At 48.7% G+C, this 27,151-nt stretch overlaps 1 protein-coding gene and 1 long non-coding RNA gene across 13 annotated transcripts in view; one reads left to right on the forward strand and one right to left on the reverse strand.

Moving 5' to 3' along the window:
- The first annotated feature begins 326 nt into the window (after positions 1–326).
- Positions 327–10,893, forward strand: LOC113907510. 3 transcript variants are annotated; one of them, XR_003515220.1, is made up of 5 exons: positions 327–928; positions 1,517–1,678; positions 4,401–4,572; positions 9,007–9,110; positions 10,046–10,130. It is a non-coding gene; the product is annotated as an uncharacterized LOC113907510 (long non-coding RNA). The 3 variants fall into 3 exon arrangements; XR_003515219.1 differs by lacking the exons at positions 327–928; positions 10,046–10,130 and adding an exon at positions 10,575–10,893 and having other exon boundaries at positions 1,452–1,678; XR_003515218.1 differs by lacking the exon at positions 327–928 and having other exon boundaries at positions 1,452–1,678.
- The window catches only part of CIT (citron rho-interacting serine/threonine kinase), a 175,324-nt gene continuing 155,932 nt past the window's right edge, over positions 7,760–27,151 (reverse strand). For 6 of the 10 annotated variants that reach the window (XM_027566754.1, XM_027566752.1, XM_027566751.1 and 3 more), the window contains 17 exons: positions 26,947–27,084; positions 25,919–26,099; positions 25,192–25,283; positions 24,597–24,701; positions 24,217–24,386; positions 23,480–23,524; positions 22,951–23,031; positions 22,683–22,818; positions 21,243–21,382; positions 20,810–20,902; positions 19,231–19,339; positions 19,002–19,130; positions 18,471–18,551; positions 16,833–16,911; positions 16,245–16,424; positions 11,159–11,459; positions 7,760–10,103 (listed from right to left, as the gene is read on the reverse strand). In XM_027566754.1, coding sequence (XP_027422555.1) covers positions 10,080–10,103; positions 11,159–11,459; positions 16,245–16,424; positions 16,833–16,911; positions 18,471–18,551; positions 19,002–19,130; positions 19,231–19,339; positions 20,810–20,902; positions 21,243–21,382; positions 22,683–22,818; positions 22,951–23,031; positions 23,480–23,524; positions 24,217–24,386; positions 24,597–24,701; positions 25,192–25,283; positions 25,919–26,099; positions 26,947–27,084 — 2,084 coding nt within the window. In that variant the 3' untranslated portion in view covers positions 7,760–10,079. The remainder of the gene's footprint in view (positions 10,104–11,158; positions 11,460–16,244; positions 16,425–16,832; positions 16,912–18,470; positions 18,552–19,001; positions 19,131–19,230; positions 19,340–20,809; positions 20,903–21,242; positions 21,383–22,682; positions 22,819–22,950; positions 23,032–23,479; positions 23,525–24,216; positions 24,387–24,596; positions 24,702–25,191; positions 25,284–25,918; positions 26,100–26,946; positions 27,085–27,151) is intronic. The other 4 variants (XM_027566756.1, XM_027566755.1, XM_027566753.1 and 1 more) reach the window with 1 other exon arrangement.

Below are 27,151 nucleotides of genomic sequence, written 5' to 3' on the forward strand. Positions count from 1 at the left end.
AACCCAGGTCTTCTGTATTGTGGGCAGATTCTTCACTAGCTGAGCCACAAGAGAAGCCCAAGAATACTGGAGTGGGTAGCCTATCCCTTCTCCAGCAGATCTTCCCAACCCAGGAATCAAACCAGGGTGTCCTGCATTACAGGTGGATTCTTTACCAACTGAGCTATCAGGGAAGCCCTATTTAAGTATAGTTGATTTTATAGGCTTCCCAAATGGCTCAGCAGTAAAGAATCCTCCTGCCAATACAGGAGACATGAGATTTGGTTCGATCCCTGGGTCGGGAAGATCCCATGGAATAGGAAAAGGCAATCCACTCCAGTATTCTTGCCTGGAGAATCTCATGGACAGAGGAGCCTGGCTAGTTACAGTCCATAGGGTCGCAAAGAGTTGGGCATGACTGACGGAGCACGGATACACAGCTGCTTTTACAGTGTTGTGTTAAGTTTCAGCTCTACAGCATATGATTCAGTATTTTTGTGGATTGTGTTTTATTGTATATTAAGATACTGGGTATAATTCCCCATGCTGTGCAGTCAATACCTGCTGCTTATCTATTTTATGTATAGTAGTTTGTATTGTTAATCCTCTACCCCTAATTTGTTCGCTCCCTTTCCTTGGTGAGCATAATTTTGTTTTCCGTGTCTGAGTCTGATTCTGTTTTGTCTGTGCGTTCATTTGTATTTTGGATTCCACACAGCCTATAGGACTTGTGTTTCCGACTTACTTCACTAAGCATAAGAATCTCGAGGCCCATCCATGTTGCTGCAGATGACTATTTCATTTGTTTTTGTTTTAGTATATTCCACTGGAGATAGACGCACACACACACACACACACGCCCGCCTCGTCTTAAGTCAGTCATCCGTTGGTGGACACTTGGGTTGCTTCCATGTCATGGCTGTTTTAAGCAGTGCTACTATGAACACGGGTACGTGTATCTTTTCTAATTAGTGTTTTTGTCTTTTTCTGGATATATACCCAGGAGTGGAATTGTTGGATCATGTGGTAGCTCTATTTTTTTTTTTTTAATGCACCCCCATACTGTTCTCCATACTTGCTGTACCAACTTGCATTTCCCATCAGCAGTGCTGGAAGGTTCCCGTTTCCGCACACCCTCTGGAGCATTTGTTATTTTTACTGATGATGGCCATTCTGACTTGTGTGAGGTGATACCTCGTTATGGTTTGGATTTGCATTTCTCTGATAATTAGCCATGTTGAGCATCTTTGCATATGTCATCTTTGAAAAAAACATCTATTCAAGTCATCTGCCTGTTGTATGGGCTGTTTGTATATTTTGGAAATTAACTCATGGTTATGTCATTTGCAAATATTTTCTCCCATTCTGCCAGTTGTCTTTTTGTTTTGTTGATGGTTTCCTTTGCTGGGCAAAAAGCTTAAGTTTAATTAGGTCCCATTTGTCTATATTTGTTTTTATTTATTTTGCCTTGGGAGACTGACCTAAGGAATTATTGTTATGATTTATGTCAGAGTGTTTCACCTCTGTTCTCTTCTAGTTTTATGGTGTCAAATGGCTTACATTTGGGTCTTTGAGCCATTTTGAGTTTATTTTTATGGATCACATATCTTCGAAATATAATTGAAAATACATAACTAAGCTTATAGGTATAAAATGGATATACTGAAGCACCAGAACTGAAGAAACCGTTGCTGTGTTGGTGAGCTGTTGGTGGTGACTGGGGAGGGTGGGTGGTGGGAGGCAGGACCCAGCCATGGGACTCCAGGATCAGGGTTTGACACTCATACCTGGAAAGGAAGCTCACTGCCTGAGTTGGCCCAGAAAAGCACTGCCTTTTCCATAAGAAGGGTTAGAGCATCTGGTTGCTACCCTGAGTTAGGGCTCAGAGGGAGCATTCAGCCCCAGGCTGCAGGAGGTATCATCATGTTGAAAAATCTAGCCCACAAATCAGCTCTGCTCAAAGTTCAGTTCAGTTCAGTTCAGTCACTCAGTCATGTCCGATTCTTTGTGACCCCATGAATTGCAGCACGCCAGGCCTCCCTGTCCATCACCAACTCCCGGAGTTCACTCAGACTCATGTCCATCGAGTCAGTGATGCCATCCAGCCATCTCATCCTCTTGTCGTCCCCTTCTCCTCCTGCCCCCAATCCCTCCCAGCATCAGAGTCTTTTCCAGTGAGTCAACTCTTCGCATGAGGTGGCCAAAGTACTGGAATTTCAGCTTTAGCATCATTCCCTCCAAAGAAATCCCAGGGCTGATCTCCTTCAGAATGGACTGGTTGGATCTCCTTGCAGTCCAAGGGACTCTCAAGAGTCTTCTCCAACACCACAGTTCAAAAGCATCAATTCTTCGGTGCTCAGCCTTTTTCACAGTCCAACTCTCACATCCATACATGACCACTGGAAAGACCATAGCCTTGACTAGATGGACCTTTGTTGGCAAAGTAATGTCTCTGCTTTTGAATATGCTATCTAGGTTGGTCATAACTTTCCTTCCAAGGAGTAAGCGTCTTTTAATTTCATGGCTGCAGTCACCATCTGCAGTGATTTTGGAGCCCCCCAAAATAAAGTCTGACACTGTTTCCACTGTTTCCCCATCTATTTCCCATGAAGTGATGGGACCAGATGCCATGATCTTCGTTTTCTGAGTGTTAAGCTTTAAGCCAACTTTTTCACTCTCCACTTTCACCTTCATCAAGAGGCTTTTTAGTTCCTCTTCACTTTCTGCCATAAAGGTAGTGTCATCTGCATATCTGAAGTTACTGATATTTCTCCTGGCCATCTTGATTCCAGCTTGTGCTTAGTCCAGTCCAGCGTTTCTCATGATGTACTCTGCATATAAGTTAAATAAGCAGGGTGACAGTATACAGCCTTGACGTACTCCTTTTCCTATCTGGAACCAGTCTGTTGTTCCATGTCCAGTTCCAACTGTTGCTTCCTGACCTGCATACAGATTTCTCAAGAGGCAGATCAGGTGGTCTGGTATTCCCATCTCTTTCAGAATTTCCCACTGTTTATTGTGATCCACACAGTCAAAGGCTTTGGCATAGTCAATAAAGCAGCAATAGATGTTTTTGTGGAACTCTCTTGCTTTTTCCATGATCCAGCGGATGTTGGCAATTTGATCTCTGGTTCCTCTGCCTTTTCTAAAACCAGCTTGAACATCCGGAAGTTCACGGTTCACATATTGCTGAAGCCTGGTTTGGAGAATTTTGAGCATTACTTTACTAGCGTGTGAGATGAGTGCAATTGTGCGGTAGTTTGAGCATTCTTTGGCATTGCCTTTCTTTGGGATTGGAATGAAAACTGACCTTTTCCAGTCCTGTGGCCACTGCTGAGTTTTCCAAATTTGCTGGCATATTGAGTGCAGCACTTTCACAGCATCATCTTTCAGCATTTGGAATAGCTCAACTGGAATTCCATCACCTCCACTAGCTTTGTTCGTAGTGATGCTTTCTAAGGCCCACTTGACTTCACATTCCAGGATGGCTGGCTCTAGGTGAGTGATCACACCATCGTGATTATCTTGGTCGTGAAGATCTTTTTTGTAGAGTTCTTCTGTGTATTCTTGCCACCTCTTCTTAATATCTTCTGCTTCTGTTAGGTCCATACCATTTCTGTCCTTTATCGAGCCCATCTTTGCTTGAAATGTTCCCTTGGTATCTAATTTTCTTGAAGAGATCTCTAGTCTTTCCCATTCTGTTGTTTTCCTCTATTTCTTTGCATTGATCACTGAAGAAGGCTTTCTTATCTCTTCTTGCTATTCTTTGGAACTCAGCATTCAGATGCTTGTATCTGTCCTTTTCTCCTTTGCTTTTCACTTCTCTTCTTTTCACAGCTCTTTGTAAGGCCTCCCCAGACAGCCATTTTGCTTTTTTGCATTTCTTTTCCATGGGGATGGTCTTGATCCCTGTCTCCTGTACAATGTCACGAACCTCAGTCCATAGTTCATCAGGCACTCTATCTATCAGATCTAGTCCCTTAAATCTATTTCTCACTTCCACTGTATAATCATAAGGGATTTGATTTAGGTCATACCTGAATGGTCTAGTGGTTTTCCCTACTTTCTTCAATTTAAGTCTGAATTTGGCAATAAGGAGTTCATGATCTGAGCCACAGTCAGCTCCTGGTCTTGTTTTTGTTGACTGTATAGAGCTTCTCCATCTTTGGCTGCAAAGAATATAATCAATCTGATTTCAGTGTTGACCATCACAAAGTTCAGAAGACACCAAGCTGAAAATCCAATGGAAAAACTAATTCAGAGCCCATAAACCCAGTAAGACTCCCCTGCAACCTCAGGGGAGCCCCAGAGGAGTTGACTGTTCAGGTTGGGGAATGTAGGCAAAACTGCAAAACAGTGGGAAATGGGTGTCAGCATTCCCCAGAGCTGCTTGTCTAAAACATTCCATTTTCTTTAAAAAGCAACACAAAAGGAAGCCCCCCATGGTCCAGAAGACTGCCCACAGACCCAGATGAAAGTTTATACACTCAAGAAGCTAAAAGTAATGGAGACTGTTTAATGGAGATGGAACAGGAGACCCTGCTTTATCCAAATCACAGGAGCAAAGCCACAGTGAGGTGTCCTATGACCCAGGTAACACTTTCTCTGTTAGGGGTGAGGACTAGTTACATGGTTAAAGTGTAACTCCAGTTGCTTTTAAATGAAGATACATTTTTCCCACCAGAAATGTATATACAAAGGAAGTTACAGAGCCAAGGGTAAGGTCTTTAAATTCCTAATGTGTTAAGTGGTATTTCAAGGTAAATAGAACCAGCCATATGTCAACATACTGAAACCAAAGATCAAAGGATCCAGGCAAGTTCTTTTCCTTCCCTCTGGTTCCACTTAAAGGTGTAGATGGTAGCTCCAAGACCAGGTCAAAGCGTGGCTTCACCTTGGAGTTGGCCGACCCTCCACCGTCCCCTCCTGGAGTGTGGACACGACTGAGAATAGGGATGTTGATCCAGTTCAGTGCCTGACTCGCTGTGTGACCTTGGGCGAGCATATGACCTCTCTTAACCCAATTTCCTCTCCTGAAAAACAGGAGTTGGACAGACACTAGGTGATCCCTAGGGCTCCTTTCATTTCACACTGGGAGCCACAAAACCTTTTACAACATGAATGGGTTATGGCCACAAACGGGAAAGAAGTCAGGGGGTCAGAAAAGAAGTATCAGCACCATGAGCTCAATTAGGAAGCCTCCAAGATGCCAAGGGCCAAGTTGCAAAACCCAGAACATCAAAGTGATTCCATACATGGCTGAGGTCAGAAGCTGAACTACCTTGGGGAAAAGCACAATTTTACTTTGTTTAACTCAGTTACTTCTAGATGAGCATGACTTCATTTCTGAGCATGACTCAGTTCTCCTGAAACATGACCCTCCTCTAGTGTTTACAAATGGTTTGAGGGAATTGATGAAGACCCAAGTCTCTGGACCACTGAGCCCTCCATCCAGCTCTTCAGCACCTCACTTGATCAGATTAGTGAAAAAAAGAAGCTAGAGCTGTCTGCTCTGGAATGCCAGTTACAATCGTCTTCAGGAGGAAATAGGAAGCTCTGAATATATGTACAAGTCATCCCAGCTAATGGTGAAAACATCCAGAAGGGCCCTTCTAAGAGTTGTCGCTACTGTGAGTCAGAGCCTCGGGGAACCAGGGCCCCATCTCCGGAATCAGCCACTGAGCTCAGTTCCCACAACTACCTCATCTTTTTCTGTCCTGAAGACAGAGGGGGCCCAAGCCTGGGTGAGGATGCCAGCTGTCTCTACCTGCCGGGAGTGAATTCACCCATGTCATCTGTGAGACTCAACAGCAAGTGAGAACAAGAGATGGCTCCAGTTGTGTGTACCGAGATCAACTGTGTATTCCTCTTGTGATTCTCTGAAAGCACACGCTGAGTTGTATACAGCAGTAAAGTCATTTCCAGAGTTCTTTGCTCTCACAGCCCCTCCAGGGCCAACAGGAGTTAATCATTGACAGCCTGGAGAGAAAGTTGAGTCGTATGTGCAGTTCCAGATTCCCACTGCTCAGCCCTCCCAGCCTTGGAAGATGAAAGCCTTGGCATTTGACTAGGCAAGTGATAAAACATTTTCTCATGTAGATACTGTGCCTAGAGCCACAGTCTCCATGCTTTAGACATCACGAGCAATATTTAAACTGCCAAGAAAGAAATCAGGCCAGAACAGGCTAATCTTCCTCAACCATGGCACTAATTGGTATGTTAGGCCTGATAAGTCTTTGTGGAAGGTGGGCATGTGGGCCCCCTTGTGCCTTGTGGGATACTTAGCAGTATCTCAGGCCTCTGTCCACAGGTGCCGGAAGTAACCCCAGCTGTGACAGCCACGTCTACAGATCCTGTCAGGTGTCCTCTAGGGAAGGGGCTAAGTCACCCCCAGTTTAGAACCGCTGGGACAGGCCAGTTTGGAAAGCTTAGCCAGTCCCACCCCGTAGGCCTAGCATTATTGCTTTAGACTTGAATCTGCATGAATGTTTGCTAAAGCAAGTCACACTCATGAGGCCCAATTCTAAAGACAAACGAAGTTGGTCCGTCCTGGTAAGTGTATCATTCTCTTTGGCCTAAGTCTCCAGATCCTTAAAATTTCATAGGTAAAAAATTTGCTTTGCAAACAGCTTCTTTATTCTCATGAAAATTAAGTTGTAAGAGCAGAAAATGTGACGTCTAATTTTGTGTTTAAGCAGGAACTGCAACATGGACAGTTGGGCCTCAGTTTGTGGTGTGGCTGAATAATTTGTTGGTTGTTTCTTTGAGGTCCTTGCTTAGGGTCCAGAGAACCTTTAATGGCACATTTCTTTTGGAACTACACCACATTTACCTTACGTTTTTGAAGTGTTATGTGGCTGCCAAGAATCCTCAGGACAGTGACTAAAATGGTTGTTTGGTATTCAGTGGACTTCTCATTTTATAAGGGAGGTTAGGTTCCGACATTTTACTTGTTCATCCTCTGAATTTTCATTCTTAGAGGTGCCAGATTTTTATCCCCAGTGGTAAAACAGAAAGGAGGAATAGAATAGAATTGCAAGTCCAACTCCTGTTGCAGGGCGTGTCAGCCACAACCCTGCAAGTCAGAATTTGGCTTTGGTCAGATTACTTCATTGGAAAATAAAAGTTGAAGACTCAAAGCAACAGGAACCATGAGAAAAATACCATTTGCCAAAACCAATGCTTGTCTAGCTCAACAAATTTTATACTAACAAAGCATCTTAGAAAAATTTACCTTGTAGAACTTCACATAGTTAAAAGAATTCACATTTTAAATTACCTTGATCTGAATTCCTCCCTCCAAGGAAATCCCTGTGACTTTATCGTAATGGATAAGAGGAATTGAAATGAAAGGTGACCTGTTGGGTTTTTTTAATTGCATTATAGGAGAGCTGGGTAATCCATTCCCCAGTAATCCTTTCAGAGTGGCCTGACTGCCTTAAGGAGCTTTCCAGTTCTGCACTCCTATACTGTGATCTGAATAGCCAGTTCATGATTCATTGGAAGTAATGCACGCGCGCGCGCACACACACACACACACACACACACACACACACACACACACTTCTGGAAGAGAGCTTCACCTGTGTCTCAATTCCAGAAGTGCGGTCTGCCCTAACCCTGTGTGGCTCTCCGCACACACCACCCCCCGGACCCTGAAGAAGCATCCTCGAAAGGAAAGACGGCCCCATGCCATGCTCACAAGCTCAGGCTGACAGTGGCGATACTTTGGAGTTTTACGCACTGTCTTTAAGAAAAGAAGAGGTCGTCCACTAAAGCAAACATTTTAGATCATTGCTTTATTTGATTATTTGTTCAACAGAGTTCATTCCTCTCAAGGTGGACCTTGTGATCTTTTCCTCTTTCTGAATAAAAAAGGTAATGAAGAAAAAGCCTGTACTTTTGGAGACCTAGAATCTTATGCTAATAAGCTTTTGACTGCAATTTCGTTTTAACGATATTTCCTGCTGGCATCTCGGTGGTCACACGGAGCTCCCCACCCTCCAGTGAAGATGGCTGTCCACAACTACCACCGTTGAAACCGAAAGTAAGAGTTGAAAAATGCACCTTTTACAATAAAAAAGTAGAAACCAATTCAATTTCCTTTTTTTTTTACGAATATAAAGTTTCTTGTAAATATGTACAGTCTTTGAGCTAGTTCTATAGCAGGAAGCATTTCACAAATGAGACACACGATATACACTTTGAGGGCTAAGAAGCCCATTTCTCATGGAGATCCTAAATGAAATGCCAAGACTGAACACCATTTCCAGTGACCTCTCCAAATACTTGTGGACCAAAAGACAAAAAAACTTCAGCAAACATTCAGTCAGATCTGCCCTGGAAAAGGGAAGGGATGCAATCTGACCCCGAAGACAAAGCAACACACAGAACACGACAGTGTGACACTGGCCAAGGATGCGACAACATGGAGGAAGAGCCGTGGGCATTTCAGACAAGAAAGCACTTCGGTTAAGGGACGAGCAGGAAGGAGCCGGGACTCGGGCCAGGTTGCAATCTGGAAAGTGAGCTGAACCGTGGACGGGGGATTGAAACGCGGTCATGTTCACTGGCTGCAGTGGCAACAGGTCTACCTGTCAGCCTACCTAGGATGTGCCTTGGTGGTTCGAGGCATGGAGAAGCGAGAGAGGCCTGGTGGGAGATTAAAGGCAGAAATAAGGCCGCTAGTTAGCTTGCCAACAGCGAAGCCTCTGGTTGGTTCTTTAACCAGTTGCCAGGAACCTCACACCGCCGGAGGAGAGAAAGGGGGCACCTAAGCGAGGGCTTCCCCGCCCAGCCGGGGTGGGAGAGTTGAGGGTGGTTTCCTTCTCCAACTTCCTGGTGTTAGTCGAGCCCTAGGGAGAGGCTTGTACGGGGAGTCACAGTTTTCGTGGGGTAGAACCTGCTGGGTTGTGTGTGAACAGAGTCATCCGCGAGGGAGTCAGGGAGACGTGGAAGTGTGAGGTGTGGTTTGCTGAAATCCTTCTCTGGTCGTAAGGCTTGAGCGTTTGGTTTTCATTTGTTCAGTGCTACAGACTGCAGCTTGTGGCCGGTGAGTTGGCAAGCCCCAGAGGGTCTCGGTTCGGCGGGAGCTATGGAATGGACCTAGTGCATCGGCGGAGCAACCCGAGGTGGGCAGCCAGGTCGGGGCGGGGGGCAGCGCATGCAGTGAACTGCCATGCAGAGCTCCGGCATCTCTGCCCACCCCAGGGAGGCGGGGACAGCACACCGTCGTGGACAGGATGTGAGCGCCCCTGGACCCAGGCCCTCTCGGGGCTGGGCTCAGAGCAAATCCAGTGCATGCTTTCCTGGCCAAAGCAACGTGGAAAGCGGGGACAGCAGGCCTGGGATGACGCTGAGGGGTGGGGAGGGAAAACTCCTCAAGGTCCCTTGGCCCTAAGTCACTGCCTCCGAGCGAGGCCTCGTGGCCTCTGTACATTCTCAGCTGGTGGGAGAGGGGAAGTCATCAAGGCCATAAAGGCAATGAGTCGGACGGTAAACATTTGGCTAAGATGTCGCCCCGGGTGAGACAGGGCCACCTGTGAGGACGGACTGGACAGGGATGGACTGAGGTGAGCACGGGAGGTTAGCCGACAGCAGGGGCTCGTCTACGTACATTTCAGTAGCAGAGACCTGATGGTATGACCTCGCTACAAATGACTACAACAGGAAATACGGTGCTATTCAAATCTATTAAGAAGTCTTTTGTCTTTAAAAAAAAAAAAAAATAGCCAACCAACCCTAGGATCTTAAAGTAGCTATTAATTAGGATTCTAACCACGCTGTAGTTGTAGTTAGCCCCAGGTTGGTTTCCTGTGATGAACTGGTACAGGCTAGAGCTAGGTACAAAAGTTTATGAATGCTCTGAAAGAGTAACAAAGTGCAAAGAGGGCGGCTGCAGGGAGGTGCCGGCAGCTCCCAGGAGCTCCAGCCCCCGCCCCTCCTGGCTGCAGGGAGTCCGTGCTGAGGCGGGCCTGGGTCCAGCTGCGCCGGGGGCTGGCTGAGCAGATGCGCGCTGGGGTCCCCTTCAGCAGAGTTCCATAGGGTGTTTGGTGTTTTCCTGCAGATCAACATGAGGAGTTGGTTTTTCTGGCTGAGATTTATACTGAAGACTGGTCCCAGACCTGAGAGCAAGAGGAGGAGGGGATTTAGCCATCAGAAGCCGGAAATCACCATGCTCACTTTGTCAGGAAGCCCACACTGGGAGCCTGCAGGAGCACCTGGTCTCTCCTTCCTGGTTAACAGTGAGGGACGGGCAGAGCCTCCCCTCAGAGCTTGTGCAACTCGCTGAGAAGTCCCCAGTGCTATGGAAGTACTTCCATGGTTTACACATACCATTTTATCGAGAAATCAGGGGGGGTAAGGCTTCCCTGGTGGCTTAGCTGGTAAAGAATCTGCCTGCAATGCAGGAGACCTGGACTCGATCCCTGGGTTGGGAAGATTCCCTTGGAGAAGGGAACGGCTACCCAGTCCAGCATTCTGTCTTGGAGAATTCCATGGACTGTATAGTCCATGGGATCGCAAAGAGTCGGACACGACTAAGCAACTTTCACTTTCAAGGAAAACAGTTAAACAGCATATCCTCCTCTCTCTAGATGGCATTAGGAGAGCATGGTCCAGAAAACCAGCACCTAGAACTGGCTGGCCTGCCGAGGCGTCCGCAAGCTTCCGAGCCCCGCCCCCACTCGAGGGCCCCTGGTTATCAGCACATCCCTCCAGGCCCTCAGTTGGTAACATGCAAGCTACACAGGTAATAAATGCACATGATTTTAAAATTTCAAAAGGTGCAGAGTTCTTCTAGAAGGCAACCAGTGTTACCAGACTTCAATGTAGCCTTGCAGAGAAATTCTTGATGTGACTTTGTACACATACATATGTTTGAAAAAAGTAAAGCAAGTAACCTTTTGAATGGCATGTTTTGTGTGTTTAAGAATTTGCTTGTCTGCACAGATCTCTCTCGAAACTGCGAACACTAGTTGCATTTGGGGAAGGGAATGCTGTACACCTTTGGTGGCTCTTACAGTTTGAGGGCCACACATGATGCATTTGTACAAGAGGCCCCTTCTCAAGCTATTTTCTTCCTAAACCTCTTACAAATCCCACAAAACCCTAATTACAGTTGTGGAGCCTCTTCCTTACAGCTGTGGCTCTTCAGGGCTGAGAAGGGCACCACCCTTACCTTGTTGACCTGGGACAGCGGGGTCCTCACGGCCCCCACGGGCAGCCGGCCCCTGCTGCTGTCCTCAAACAGCCGCCCGGGGGAGCGCTCCCTCCGCGTGCTCAGCATCCGGCCGGGGGACTTCTCGCGCTCCAGGGGGCGGCCCGGAGACTTGTCCCTGCGCAGCTCGGTCCGCCCCTCGCGGTAGCGGTGGGGTGTGCTTGGCTCTCGAGGGTGGCTGGGGCCTTCGGGAGGCGCCGGGCTTGAGGCCACGCGCTTGGTGATGTGCTCGTTGTACGTCGGCGGGCCTCGCTTGTTGGGGCTATGACAACAGGAGAGGGAGGTGGGGAGCTGAGCCATCCCCATGCCCATCTCACCACAGGTTATTAGAAACAGATCCCCACCTGGAGTCCTTCAGGCTTTGTGTTTACCTCGAGAGTAAGGACAGAAAGAAGGCAGAGCTAACAGCAAAGAGAAGTCAAGTTTCCTAGTCTCGGGGCAGGCTTTCTGCTGAGCACCTGCCATGTCAAGTGCTGTGTAAGCTCGTCAGATCATGCTAACAGCTCGGCATGCCAGGAACAGGTGACCCTCATTGTACAGACAAGAGGACGGAGATGCAGAGAGGCCAGGACTCCAGTACAGGTCAGTTTGACATCGTAATTCGCATACTCCACCCCGCTGACCTAGTAATTTCCAGAGCCTAAAGTTCACAGGAAGTCTTCCTTTAGGGGTTAAGCCTGTACTCGTTACTGTCAGTTGCCAAATCTGCCCCACTTTTGGGCCTCTGTCGGTCACCTCTCGAGGTGGCTTTCCAAGAGCCTTTGTGCTAGAGGTGTAGAACTCAAACCTGATCCAATCAGGAGACAGAGCAGGGCCAATGCAAACAGCGGACTAGGCTCAAAAAACATGAGCAATTGAAAGTAGTGGGACCTTTTCTTGTGAACGATCTAACCCTCCACCCAGCCCTGGCCTGCCTTGCAGAGAAATTTTCATGTTTCAAATGAAGATCTCACCAGGCTTGGCCCTTACCACCCCTCTGCAGAAGCAAGATCCAGAAACACAGAACTGACACACAGCCTTCAAAGTCAGTTCCTTCTCACCCTCGAGCAGAAAAGGTACCGGGGCCCTCGTTATCTGAGCATAATTAGTGCTGGGAAAAGGCAGCCTACTTAAAATGGGAACACCATTTCACAGAGACTATTACTTGAAGACATATTTTGATTGATTGGGGCTTTATCTTAGAAAAATAAAAGCAGAAATCAGGAAAATATATTTTATCCTAGATAATTTTAAAAATCTAAATTACAGTTGTAATTACATGGTAAGAATGAACCAAGTATGAATCACATACTGATTTATTATGCTCTAATTTTCTCAGGAAAATTGTATGCTAACATGCTGGGTGACATCCTCCACCAGCGACGCTGGATTTTGTGCCGTGAAATCGTAAAGTCATTTGAATATTTGACAGCGTCACCAGAGGCCTCTCTTAACCCTTTGATATTTAAATCTTTCCCTTTGGAAGGGACCGAACTTGATTTTCTTTAATTATTGGCCTAACTCTAGGGAACCTCTTCTGTCAACACCCATTACAGAAAGCAACTGAGCAGCAAAGACGCTGACCCGCTTCAGGAGAGGAAACTCTAGAGCAAGCTTGAGGGGCAAGTCCAGGCAGATGCCTGTTTTAGTAAAGTTTCACTGGAGCACGGCCACGCCCATCTGGTGGTGCACTGAGGTTGCTTTCATGGTCTAACAACAAAGTTGAGCAGTTGAGACAGGGACCATATGGCCTGCAAACCCCAAAATACTATCTGGACTTTTACAGAAAAACAAATTGGTGAACAGAACGGAAATAACTCTAAAGTGGTCAGTCAGTCTATTGTAGTTTCATATTTTCTTCCCTATGTAGCTCAAACTGTGGCAACTCTAACAACCAGTGCTCAGAAAGCCACACTTTATTGTGCTGTGTTTGCAGCAGTAAAACTTAGGGTGACTTTTGATTTCAACATCTTGAAGTCAAGGTTTCTTTTCATCTCTAGCCATGTGGCTCTGTGATATGGAAGACAAAAAAGTTCAAGAGAATTATATTAAGCCTATTGTAATGGAAGAGAAATTATAAAGTGTGCCCATCATAAAGCAAGGGAGAGGGTGCTCACTGCCCAGAGGAAGAAGAGTGGTTCAAGGAAGGCCATTTGATAAGTCAGCTGGGATTAATGGGATGAAGAACACACTCGTTATTGTAGGCTGAGCTGGCCATCTTCCATCTCCGTATCTGTTAATAACCAATGATCTACCACACCAATTTTCTGTTTCTTGCATAGGGTTACATTTCCTGCTCTGCTAAAGAGACGAGGGTGGTGTGGCCTGCAGTAAAGCAGTCTCCCATGCTGGCCTTCTACATTCTGGACCTGCCCAAGGCAGTCAGCAGCAAAAAGACGGTTTTATAAGCCAAGAGATAAAGCCTAGCAGCTGGCTTTCCAGAACAGAAGGAACTGGAACCATTTTCACCACAGAGTAAGTCACTTCTCACAGACACACCACGTCATATCAAAAGGAAGGTCCCTGAACATCTAACTAGTGAGGCAGTGGAGGAAAAAAATACCTAGTTACAGTACTTGGGTTTCTTCTTGCATGACCTAGAGGGTAAATAAAATCTAGACTTTTCAGGAGGGGACTAGAGCCCTTTGAGCAGTCACCCCTGAAGCAGAGGCCAAAAGAGCGAGGGGCAGCTGACTGTTTAGCACTTCCAGTTTTCCAGCAAGTTCCTGGAATTGAAATCACACTGACAGACATTTCTGACCAACACTTGTATTTTAACAAAATAGACACTCTTCATTAGGACATAGAGCTTAGAAAAGAAAGCTGTCAACTTAATATTCTGAGACTAAGTATTTTGTAACCTTAGAGGTGTCCACTAAACTGAGTCCCTTGGGGATAAAAACTGTCTTCATTTGTGTATCCCCAACCCTGGGTCTGGCACATGGCAGGGGGCCCACATAACTGTATAGGGTAAATATGTGGGCCTTGTAAACCCGTCCACAAAAAGTAAAATCCTAGGTCAATTAAATATTCCTCTAGGTTGAGAAAGCTCATCTCCTTTGTGGGCCAACGTCTTAAAATTATACGTCTCAAATCCACACATGGAACTGAATCTGGCTCCTCACCCTGGGGGGTCAAGACAAAGCCCATCCCCCTTCCACCCGCTGCTGGTGGAATAACAGAAGAGTACAGCCTCCAGGGAGGAAAACTCAGGGACACCTGTCGCAATCGCCAACAATTCCTTTTCTAGGAATTCAGCCTCCAGGTAGATTCCAAGCATTCGAAGTGAAGATATACCAAGTCCTTTACTACAGCAACAAACTGGAAACACCCAAATGCCCGCTGATAAAGGAGCAGTTAAACAAGGTATAGTCACGTGAAGGAATGCTGGTCGGGCATTAAAAAAGAGAAACACTTTGTGCACCCACATGAGGCAGCTTCCAAGACGCAGGCGTGTGTGCACGGTGTGCTGCCACCTCTATCAAGAAGGGGACGTGTGCTTGGGGACCAGCAGGGTAAGGATGCCCCAAAACAGGCTTCTCCCTTAAAAACAAGCACACTGGTACCACTGCAGGGAGCACATTGGGCTTGGAGCACCCCAGCCTCAGAAAATTATCACTATCTGATCTATCTCGGTCCTCCTGGGAAAGACTAGAGTTATAATAATTTGGGGGGACGGGCCCACAGAGGACCTAAGATTCCTTATTAGTGTCTGAAGAAGACATGGCCCCAGCCTTCAAGACAAGGAGAGAAGCGGCTTTCCCAGACTCAATACGAGTAGACTTTCTTGTGTCTCCGAGTCCCCTGGATCCCCAACCATACGTACTTCACTTAAGCAAAAATCCAATAAGGAACTAACAGTGTCACTTCATGTTGCGAGGCTGTGGGTGTCCAGTCACCTGCTTCCATGGAGGGAACTGACAGCAATCACAGACGGTATGAGCATCCTGTCTGCACTGTACAAAGAAGGGCCAAGAGCCACGTGGGAATCCTCATCCAATGCTGCTGCTTTCCTTCTCATTTTCTCCTGCTCTTCCTTTCTTCTCAGGGTTTGTTTTTAATTGACCTGATGCAGGTCTTGCACAACAGAAGTCCCTTATCTCTGGATGGTTTCGGAAAAACAAACAGTGGTGACTGTTTCATGTGGCTAATGTCTGAGGCAGTGAAACCAACCTGGGGAAAACAAGAGGCTAGCCAGAACAGTCAGAAGAAAGTCCTCCTGTGTGTTCCTAGGGATCTGTAAGGCCACACACACGAGTAAGCCTGTACCCAAACCCAGAAAAAACTTAGAAAGGCCTCAGTCTCGGCAGCTGACTCTTGAGTGCTGAAGGTGTACCCCAAACTCCAAACACACACACCATTTAAGGAAATCCTCTCTAGTTATTCATCTGCCCACTACCCTAATCACGCAGAAACTTCAGTGGCTCACATAACAAAGAATGCAGACTATATAATTAGTCCAGAGAGTCACTCAACAAATAGCAGCAACACACCCTGGGAGGGGAAGGGGGAGCTGATTTTCAGAGTCATCACATGGTATTAATTGAAATGTTTGCTTTTCAACAAAGTATAGCCTGTATTCAAGGCCTCATTTCTCCTGGGAAATCCTTCTTAGCCCCCAGGTCCAAGCTGGGAACCCTCCTCTGAGCTTCCGCAGCGCTTTAAACCACCCAAGTATGAACCCCACTCTCCTTGGCTAGCTGGCATCACATGGGTGCTTGTCTTGCCCATGGGCCTCCTCAGGGAGGGAAAAGAGTCCAACTATTCACACTCAGTCTCCCTCAGCAAGCCCAGTGAGCGCAGCACACTTATCAGCTAAAGCAATGAATGCGTTATGAACACAGCCACAGGAAACAGCACCAGAGAAAAGGCTAGACATTTCCTTCCACCTTTTCCAAGGGGACACTAAAAAATTCTCCTGTTGCTTATAAAGGACTGTCATTTAAATGCCGTTGGTTTCAAAGAAATAAGTGGCTTGAGCTTGAAGATGGGAAAACTGTCAACCAGTTAAGCAAGATTTCCTCCTCCTCTGCCCCTCTGTGATGAGGAAGAGGAGAAGGCGTGTTACCTGCGGGAGGTGGATGGGCCACGGTGGTGGTCGGTGCCGGTCTCCTTCACCAGGTTTCCTTTGCAGCAGATGACCCTTAACTTATCCTGATATGAGGACGCCAGGTAGATGGCTCCTGAGGAGATTGCAGGGCCCAGGTAGCGTGGGTTGGGGATTTCCAAATATGCTCGGGCGGGGGTCCTGTAGAGTTTCAGATGAGAGTTTGCACAGCTGGTTATCCCCACTGTTAGGACCCGGCCCCAACACCCAGCCGCTGAACTTTTCGCAGTTGTTTAGTCGCTAAGTCATGTCCAACTCTGCGACCCCAGGGACTATAGCCCACCAGGCTCCTCTGTCCATCCAGGCAAGAATATTAGAGTGGGTTGCCATGCCCTCCTCCAGGGGATCTTCCCAACCCAGGGATCGAACCCAGGTCTCCCGCATTGCAGGCAGATTCTTTATACCATCTGAGCCACCAGGGAAGCCCACCAGGATGGAGTAGGTATCCTATCCTTTCTCCAGGGGATCTTCCCAACCCAGGGATCAAACCAACATTTCTTGCATTGGCAGGGAGTTACCACTGAGCCACCAAGGAAACCCAATTCTTACCCCAGAGAGGAGCGGGCCTGGATCTCAATTACTTCGAGTGAGTTGAAGTGAGTCACAAACAGATAGGGTTCTCTGTAGGCTGCATGACCACCACGGAGGAAGAGCATGGGGCAAGGAAGAGTTAAGAGACAGAAAATCAAAACCTGGCTGCAGTGCAACCTTGGACCCAGCAGCCCAGCTCAGTGTATCCTACACATGCACCCACATGCCTGTATAATGAGGCATGTTTAAGTTTATCCCCTGCCACTGCTGTTGGGGCAGACGCTGGGAGCCCACTCAGGGAACAGCGTGCAGGATCAGTTATATAAATCACGGCACAACTGTGGGATCTGCAGAGCCGTGAGAATGCACGAAGCAGCTCTCTCCACATGCTGACGTGGGGAACACCCAAGGTGCACAGTGCAGATGCACAGTAAGGCTCCGAATCTGTGTCAGCTGTGCTGCCTCACTGGTCTTTTAAAAGGGAGAGGGATGAGAATCAACTGTTATGTGCCTGTGTTTGCATAAGGCACTGGAAGGATAAGAAACACAGAACTAAGTTTTTTTTTTCCCTTAGGGGAGTAGGGATGGAGAAATCTGGGAGACGAGTAACATGGGCGAGACTTTCATTGTAACCTTTTAAAACTGCTTAATCAGATTCTCCAAAAAGTTTAATAAAAATGACTGGATTCATAGACAATCAGGTATTTCTAGTCCTAATACTGTATATTTCTGTATCACAGTGTCAAACTCTAGGCTATAATGTGAGCTGGTTTTGGTCTTAAAGGGAAACAGATTATCACTGTTATTCCTTGTGCTGAACTGTTATTTCAGTATTAGTCACACCTCCTACTACACAGGCCCCCATGGACTCTCTCTGCCTGGAATCCCGGCAAAGCTAGCAGGATGGGGTGGAAGCGAGAAGGCCTGGGCGCCTCTGCTTTTGCACTCGTAGAGGCAGCCCTGGTGCAGAGGGTAAGACCTCCAGCCGCTGGCCCCTGCTAAGCCCCCGCCCGACAGCCGGTCTAACTGACGGCCACTCTGTGAAGCCATTTTGGATGTCCCGGCACCTCTGTTGACACCACATGAAGCAAAGCTGTCCAGTCAGGCCTCCGAGTCTCAGGCAATAAGAATAAGCAGTTGTTCTGAGTCACTAGGTTTTGGAACATGTTACGGGGCAACAGATAAATGAGACAGCCTTGAAGGGTATTTCAGCCATAACGGTGTTTCAGACCATTCACACAGGCATCGTGTATGTGCGTTTACCCTTGACACAGCAGCTCCACTTTGAGAGTTTCTGAGCTGGGGCTATTACTTAACCAGTGTGCAAATACCGTAAGTTCATCACAGCGTTGTTCACACTTGAGCCTGTTTAGAACTGGTTAAAGTGACGGGTCATCAGCTGTGTCGTGAGACGCTATGCAGCCTGGTGACATGATTTAAACAAACTCACAAGGAGTACTCTCCGTTCTGTCATGAGAGGCTGGTGGGTTTGGTCCTGCCCCAGGTCCTCTGTCCTGGACACTTACATGGGAGATGCTACATGTGGCGCCTGGTGCCATAGGGAGCCCCCAGGCACAGTGCATAAGCCAAAAGGAATTCCACCAGCGGTTCCTACCAGGGCACCAAGTACTGATCCCCACACCTTGCCTCACCTACCAAAGGCCAGAGGTAAGCGACTCCACTTGAGATCATCTGTGCGGCTGCGTCTTCCATAAGAATCCACGAACACCCCGAATTCTGGAAGGAGGCAGAGTCCAGAGCTTAAGCACGGCCAAAAACAGGGAGCATCAAAGACACACACTGACAGGAGTGAGGAATCCAGCCCGGGGCACCTGGGTCGTGGAAACCTCAGGAGCTCTGCTGAGCCACGTTTCTGGGGTTTACTAAAGAGGGTTCGAGTGAAAGGGGAGAGACAGGAAGTGGGTGATGGAGGAAGGAGAGAAACAGACCCAGAGATTTAGGGAGAGGAAAGGGGAAAGAGAAGAGTGAGGGACAAAGAAGGACAGAGCAGACCGGTCTGGAAGAGACTGCATGGACCTGGCTAGAGCCTGCTGGGACACCCCAAGGGTGCTGCTGGAGCAAGACCAATGTCCCCTGTACTCCAACAGCAGCACCCCGCCCCGCCCCGAGGCCCCTGTCTGGGGCTGTGGGTGCCCTGAGCACCCCATCAGCCACCGGTGGACTCACCGTGGAAACAGAGCAGGAACTCCTCCCGCTGCCCCGCGCCGTTCACCTGCATGATGGACACGGGGAAGCTGTTGGAAGAGGAGGCAAACACGGCAGGCGCCAAGGAATGGTCGTTCTTATCCAGGAATTCTGTAAAGGCAGGCAAGACGCGGGGCCTCAGGACCAAGGAGGAGCCCAAGGCGGCGGCAGGGCCAGAAACGCGCCAGCAGGGGGTGCGCCCGGGCCCTACCCTCTAGCGTGTACTGCTTCATGTCGATTTCGTAGAATTTATTGGTTCCGATGAGGATACTGTAGTTGGTGAAGTGGATACAGCTGCAGGGCTCCGAGGTCTCGATCTCCTAAGACGAGGGTGTGAGGGGCAGCAGAGAGGAGGATGTGAGTATTGACTTGGAACAGCCCCTGCTCTCCAACCAGGCCATAGGGTTCGCCACCCAACTTTCCCTATGGTCTTCACACCAAGCAAGTCCCTTCACGTTCTTCATAAGGACCCATGGTCCTTTTGCTACCTCTGGGTTCTTTGCAACCACAGACTAAAAAAGGTCAAATTGCAACCGAAAAAGTCAAACACCATTTTAAGAAAAAAGGGGTAGCGTTCAAAGAGAGCTTTAAAAATACAACATTCTAATCTGAAGGAAAAGCCTGGAGGAATACACCATCGGTGGTAGCTGCAGGAAGTGGTTTTAGTTTCCTTCCTTTTCCAAGCTTCTCAGTTTCTATCTTGAATCTGCATTATGTACTTCATCACTATCATCATTGCTGTTCTCATCTGAATTATCTGCTTCCTAATTACTTCCACTTGTTTACGGGCCAATCCTAAGGAAGGGCTGCAGAAATCCTAGTTATGTTTTACTCCAAATGGTGGCCAGGAAATGAATGATTTCTGAGAATTTTCTTGAAGCTAACAGTGCAAACTTTGGTCAGCATTATCCTCACCATTGAATATTTACTGATCACTAAGAATGAGGAAACTGCACGGCAGGGGAAGCGTGGTGAGGTGGTGGGGAAAGCCAGAATTCAGTTTAGGTCTCAACTTTGTAACCTGGGATCTTGGCCAACCTTAGTCATCTTACCTGAGAAGTGGGGATGGCCATTCCTGCTTCTCACAACTGTTGTGAAGTGTGTGAAACAGCCAGCCCTATCTGTTTAGAACAGGTGCTCAACTGAAAGACTAACAGCAGCCCACCCCAGATAAGACAGTCTCTAACAGGTAGCGGTGACCCATACATATTCATCCCTCCTACTTCTGAGACCAACCGTAAGAGCACCTGCAATACATCAGGCTCACAGTGGGAGCAACATTCCTGTCTAGGGACAAGAGAGGGGTTTCTCAGGAAGGAAAGCAAACGCGGTGATCCAGCAGATGCCTGTCTGCACCCCAGGCAGTATCACAACTCTGCTCCAAGGAGAACCAGCTCTCGAAATGGGTTATCAAAACAGCCAGCACTGGCTTTTCTAAAGGTAATTATTAGAAACTTCTGTGATCTGAGAAAGATTCTGGTAGGGGCCACCAGGGCTGCTTGCTCCTCAGAGCCTCCTATTTTCTGCTGTTTCAAAAGAGGAGTCTCCTATCAGCTACCTTCCTCTCTCCCCTCACAAAAAGCTGAATTTGCAGGGCTGGCTAGAGAGGCCGCTCACGCCCAGGAGGAGGAAAGGCAGGGAGAAAACTGATGGCCACTCTGGAGCGTCCTCTAGGGCAGGGCACCCTCTTGTTCCCTCTCTAAGGAGGTCACCCAGGATGAAGGGGACACACACAGGCACCTTCCCACCAGCTCACCAAGAAAGTAGGCCCAGCGAGGCCCAGGACTTACTTTGCGAATGCAGTACTTGCTGAGGTTTTCATTGTAGCGGAGAATGACAACTTTGCTGGGCATGGCTGCACAGATGCAGAGCCCGCTCTCAATCTGAAAAGCAGTTGGGGTGGAGGGTAGGAGAAGAGCATCACCAGTGAGTGTACCAGCTCCATGGCAAAGCTGGTTAGGAGCCGGGCCTCTCAAGCTGCCACCAAGGACACAAGAACAGGTTGTCCCCCACGGGAAGGGCCGTGCCGGGCACCGCTGGGTGTTCAGGAGCAACCTGGCTCTGCTCATGTGATGCCAATGGCACCACTACCAGTTGTGTTGAAAAGAGGCAACAGAAATTTAACCCAGTTTAAGGACAGGGTTTTCAAGGTCAAATTGTTAAGCAGAGGAGCCACAACAACTCCCAGAAGAGTCGCCATCTGGGGCCCAGAGGACCACTGACCTTGCCAGCAGCAAACAAGTGGCAGCCCTTGACCGCTTCAAAGATGTTGGGCGAGATGTCTGGCTGGGCGGGGAGGTGAGACTGCGCGAGGGACTGCTTCACCTTCTTCACATCCACGAGACACAGGGCCCGCTCCTCTCCTGAGGGGACCGGGGACAGTGGAGCACAATGGCGGGTCTCATTCTAACCTTGAGTGAAAGCTACTCCAGGCCACACAGATGCGTGAATTTCCACAAATCCCCATTAACACAGTTTAGGTCCAAGTGTTAGATCTAAAAGGAAAACATCTACCCTCTTGGTCAAGACTGTGGGAGGAAACAAAAATTCTGCAGACAAAAAATCGGAGAATGTGAACTGAACGTTCAAATGTGTTCCCCACCAAAGTCAAGAACGTTTGTGTTGGGAGTCAGTGAGGGACTTTTATAATATAAAACAGTGGACATGGGAGTTCTGTGGCAGTCCAGTGGTTAGGACTCCGCACTATGACTGCAGAGACAAAGGTTCAATCCCTGGTCAGGGAACTAAGATCCCACATGCCATGTGACCAAAGAAAAGAAGAAAACGTACCACGTGAAACTATTCTGTATGATGTCACAGTGGCAGATGTTTGTCACACATTCGTCCAAACCCACAGAATGCATAGGAGTGAACCCCAATGTAAACTATGGCCTTGGCGTGGCATGTCCCACTCAGGTGCCAGGTGTGTGTGATGGCAGAGGTACACAGGAATTCTCTCTACCTTCTGCTGTGAACCTAAAACTGCGCCCAGGGAAAATATCAAGATGGAAGTGAAGAAAAAGAAAGCAAGCGAGAAAACAAGCTGACAGAGGAAAAGCACCGAGAGATCAAGCAAAGCTAGTTCCTGACCATATGGATCCAGCCAGCCAAGCCTGAGTTAAGATTTGACTGTGAATGTTTTGAACGTGAAGCCAATGCATTGTTGTTTTCCTTTAAAAAAAAAAATTACCAATAAAGAGAGGAGAATAAAGCCTTTCTGCCCTGGGTATGTAAGAGAATGCCCCTGTTCTTAGCTGACTGGCTGAAGAATCTGGAGTCAGAGCTGCAACTGATTCTCACGTGGTTCAGAATAAGTGAGAATGTGTGTGTGTGTGTGTGTGTGTGTGTGTGTGTGTGTGTGTGTGTGTGTGTGTGTGTGTGTGTGTGTGTGTGTGTGTGTGTGTAGGAAGAGAGAAATAAATATGTGTTGAACTGTTACTGAGTGCTACATGCAAAGGAAGGGTCTGAGACTGGGGAGCACGGGCGATGCACACGGCAGGGCAGGCAGGCTCTCAGAGCACAGGGGCTCGGGCCCCTTCAGGGACCCAGAGGGAAGAGCCCCTCCTGCTCCAGCCCGCCCCCAAGTTTGACAAACATGACATGTGAGTTTCAAATCGTTTCCCCTACAAGTGAAGGCAAAGCACTGTGTCCTTGGCCTCCCACCTGCGATCATGAGGAGCTTCTCCAGGTCCTTGATGATGTAAATCTGGAAGACTGCTCCGATTCCTGGGACGTGGGTGAGGGAGTTCTTCAAGACATTCAGCGCATACAGCCCTTCCTCGGTGCCCACCAGCACCACCTGCCAGGGCACAAGTCCCCAGGAAGAGCATGAGCGGGGCCATGTCCCCATTACCACCCCTTGACATGGTCCTGTAACGCGTGTGGCTATGGCCAGATCCCAGCAGACGTTGCCCAAAAAAAGCATCGTCACCTGGTCGCTGAAGGGCAGCGTGCAGTTCATGTCCAGACGGTCATCACCTTCCAGTTTCAACAGGGAGTTTCCGAGCAATTTCTTTTCACATGTGAAAGAGAAGAGAGAGAAAAAAGGAGGCCACAGTGAGGCTGAACTGTTCGTGACTGAACTGTCCAGAGAGACAAAAGCAAGAACAGAGGAAAGTTTAATGCCAGGGAGAAGGGCAAGTTACTCCCGCAGACACTCAGAAGCACACACCTGCTCCTGATTTGCCCCCTACTTTGATCTGAGTTCAAAAGGCAGGACCTGAATGTTACTGGTGTCTCTGGGTGGTGGTTAATTAGCGTCGGGGACATAACTGGGTTTAGATGCATAACTAAATGAGCACAGGAGACATAGATTCTGTCACACAAAACAAGCCAAAGCTGAAGGGTGTCACTGCAAAGGGTTAATAAGCCACAGGTGGACGCTCCTGCCCCTCCAGGCGTCAGCACAAGTGCAAAGCCCAGTGTCAGTGGCAAATCAACCAGCTCCTGAGTCTCTTTACCTGAGCCCACGCGGGCAGAGGCTCGTAGGAAGTACAGTCACGGCCCTATTGTACACACATGGATGGGGCGTTCAGTTAAAGGCTCACACGTGGGAGATGGGTCATCAACACAGCGCTTTCTCGTGAGAGGGAGGCTGGTGGCTAAGGACTTCCGACTGCTAACACTTAAAGTGTTTATTAGGAGCTAAGTGTTTGAAAAGAGCTGTTGGGGCTTTGGTGGTGGAAATGCCAGTGTGTGATGAGCACTGTTTGTATCCTGGAATGTTCCAGGAGGAGTGATGCCAATCAAGGCCTACCCACGTCTCTAACATCTTCAGGAGAAGTAGGATTTCAGACCTGCCTTTGGAAGAGCAGATCACGTAAAAGCAATTGAGCAGGTTATGAAAAAGCTTCCTGAAAGAGACATGGCTTTCGGCAGCCCTTTGTGCTGCTTGTAACACAAGCCTTTGAACCACGTAAACACATCTGGGTAAAGGAGAGAGAGCATTTCCTTCTAAGTAATTTGCAGCTGTGCTGCCAGAACTGAGACCTAGTATGCCCTGAAGAGCTGGCTAATGGTGGCGAATCCCTCATTCTAGAGGGTTCGGGCGGGGGGACCTGTGAGGCCAGACCCTGCCTGGAAGCCTGGATCTCTAGGGGCACACAATCCCATCACCCTTCAGAGGGGGAGGCTGAAGGGACCCCCACCCAGTCAGCCCCCTCTACAAACACAAGCTCTGGCCCGCGTGCATACTCACAGCGTCGGCTTCCGCCTTTTCCCTAGACACTCTCCCACCTGCCACAACTGACTCTAAGGCGGTGACCCAGCGCTGCTTGTCGGGAAAGCTGGGAGCCAGCAAGTAGAGGGTCCTCCCAGGCCAGCAGGTGGTATGGGGGTGAGACTCCATCTTCAGGACATAGGGGACATCTAGGAGATTGGGCAGACAGCACAGGGTGGAGTTCGCCACCCACACCAGGAGGGAGGGCCAAGCCACCTGAGTCCCAGTTACATAGCAGACGTGGAGGTGGGGGGTGGGGGAGCCTCCTTCACAGGCTGATCCTGCACAGGCCCCCCCTCCCACCCGCGCTGAAGGCTGCAGCCCAGCCCACCTCCCAGGGGGGGCCTGCCGCCCCTCACCTGCTTTGGCTGTGTTTGCAAGTTCAGAAGCACCAACGGCGCCATGAATAGACACGTCCCCGTCGGGAAGGCACAGCTCAAATTCTTCCACCGGCCTCTGTCCAGCTTGGTGCAAAGAGGAAGGGCAGAAAGAAAAACAAAAGAACAGGAACAAGAACAAGGGGAGACGAGAGGAAGAGAGAGAGACGGAGTATGCATGGAAAGAGAGGCGCACGAGAACAGAGGGGGGAGGAGATGTGCAGAGAAGGCGGAGAGGGAAGATAAAAACAAAAGTAAAGTGTGTCAGATGAAGAGCACAGTCAAATTTCGGATGACGATGCAGATTTAGGGGTTAGTTGGCTGAGGCGGAAGTTCTCGGAAGGTGTATTAGCAGGTGGAATCTTCAGGGCAGCACCCTGCAGGGTCTTCAGAGGGGAGACCTATAGACGTGAGTATCGTACCAATAACCTTTAGCGGAGTCATTTGGGTTTTAATTTTCAAAAATGGAAAATTCGTAGAAGGCTTGCAACGCAGTCCGGAAAACAGAGCCTTCACGCCAAGACTGGGAGACCTGGGCCAACTGCGTGCAACGAGATTCCCCGACTCATTAATTTACCTTCTCTGGCTTCGTTGTCATAAATGAGGACTTTGGAGCCCTCCAGAACGATGTACTTCCTGTCCCAGCCTTGCTGTCCTCGCTTGTTATTCCTGGGAAGACAGACGTGGGAAAGAACTGTTTGAACTTGGAAGAAATGGGTGGGAAGCAAGAGTGGGGAGGAGAGGAAATCCCAGTAAAGATGCTTCCCTGGAAAACAACAGGAATGACATGCCGGGGTGGGGAAGGAAAGCTTCCTTCTACCCTCTGGCTTGTGGAGCTGGCCCTGAATTCAACTGATGTTAAGACACGTGAACAGGAGAGAAGCACACACACATTTAATTTTGTGTGTACGTGGGTGTCTCCACAAGCAAATAAAGCCCCCAAAGCAGATGGGCCCAAGTGCTTATATCCTAAGTCAAACGAAGAACAGTTAACTGTGGAAAAGTAACACGGTCTGTGCGCATAGGTTCTCCCCGCTGGCCTTGCCCCTGCTCTGAAGAGAAGAATGCTCCTTTCCTCCTGCTGCAGGAAGAACAGCTTTGACATGGGAGTATTATATCCTACTTTTCCAAGAGAAATCGGGGAGGTTAGAGTGTCCCTCTTGCACCTGCTATTTTCTAAGTGCCTTTAGCTCAAAACAGTCCTTTACCCCAAAGTGGCCTTTTCCAGACCGGCACATCCTGCCGCCCTTCACCAGCCACCGCTTGCCCACCCACTGCCAGGCCAAACCGCCCTGCAGCAATACCTGGGCACCTTCATCCACCCTTCCAGGTGCAGGCTGCTGCTGGGCTCCTTGGACTGCAGACCCGGGGAGTTCATTTTGTCGCGGCAGAAGGCCTCGGTGAAGTGTGTGGCGTATTCGGCTGGCAGGCCACAGGTGGCTGGCAAGCATGTGGAGCACTTGGGGTGGCACATGACCTGACATTCTAGGGAAAAGCAGTGAACAGGCTGAAAACACACCCGTCTGATGCTGGACCACTCCCTGCCTCCGCCAGCCAACCCCCGACCCCCACCCTGCCTGGCCCTGCCACTCAGGGCACCCCTCAGCCTTCCCAGGAGCCAGGCCCCTACAGAGACAGCCAAGCTCTCTCAATCCAGTCTTCCTGGCTTCTCCCAGGCTGCCACAGACAGATGTGCAAAGGACACATCTGCACATCTCCCTTGAAGCCAGGACACAGCTTAAAGGCAAGAAGACACCAGCCTGAGGGAAAGGAGCCTGGAAGTTCTCAAAGACCAAGGCATTTTGCGCAGGCGATTGGAGACATGGGCTGAAAATGCGTATAAATTCCCTCCTTGAACATGGGGAAAACAGTGTACTCCCCCTAAGAATAAACGTGTGAAAATGAATGCACTATATCACGGGCTTCCCTGATAGCTCAGTTGGTAAAGAATCTGCCTGCAAAGCAGGAGACATGGGTTCAATCCCTGGGTTGGGAAGATCCTCTGGAGAAGGGCAAGGCTACCCACTCCAGTATTCTGGCCTAGAGAATTATAGTCTATACAGTCCATGGGGTTGCAAAGAGTTGGACGTGACTGAGCGACTATATGCTGCTGCTGCTGCTGCTAAGTCGCTTCAGTCGTGTCCGACTCTGTGCAACCCCAGAGACGGCAGCCCACGAGGCTCCACCATCCCTGGGATTCTCCAGGCAAGAACACTGGAGTGGGTTGCCATATGATGAGGAATGTTTAAATAAAAAAACAAACCACCACCGGACAGAACTTTAGTGGAGACGCACGGGGGCCCTACCACAAATGCACAGCGGCTGCTCTTACCGAGACACTTGGATGCCTGGCGCCCGAAGTGCACGGTATCCAGACACACGGCGCACTTCGTGGCTCGCATGTTCAGTCCCACGTTGAACCGGTGAGGGATGTTGTGGTGCATGCGCTCCTTAAGACGCCGGCTGAATTCTGGAGGGAAATTTTATTTTAAAAAATCAGAGTGCTGCAAAATAATACCATCAAGAAAGTGAAAAGA

Source organism: Bos indicus x Bos taurus, chromosome 17, assembly GCF_003369695.1.
Source record: "Bos indicus x Bos taurus breed Angus x Brahman F1 hybrid chromosome 17, Bos_hybrid_MaternalHap_v2.0, whole genome shotgun sequence".
In the NCBI taxonomy this organism is placed as follows: Eukaryota; Metazoa; Chordata; class Mammalia; order Artiodactyla; family Bovidae; genus Bos; species Bos indicus x Bos taurus.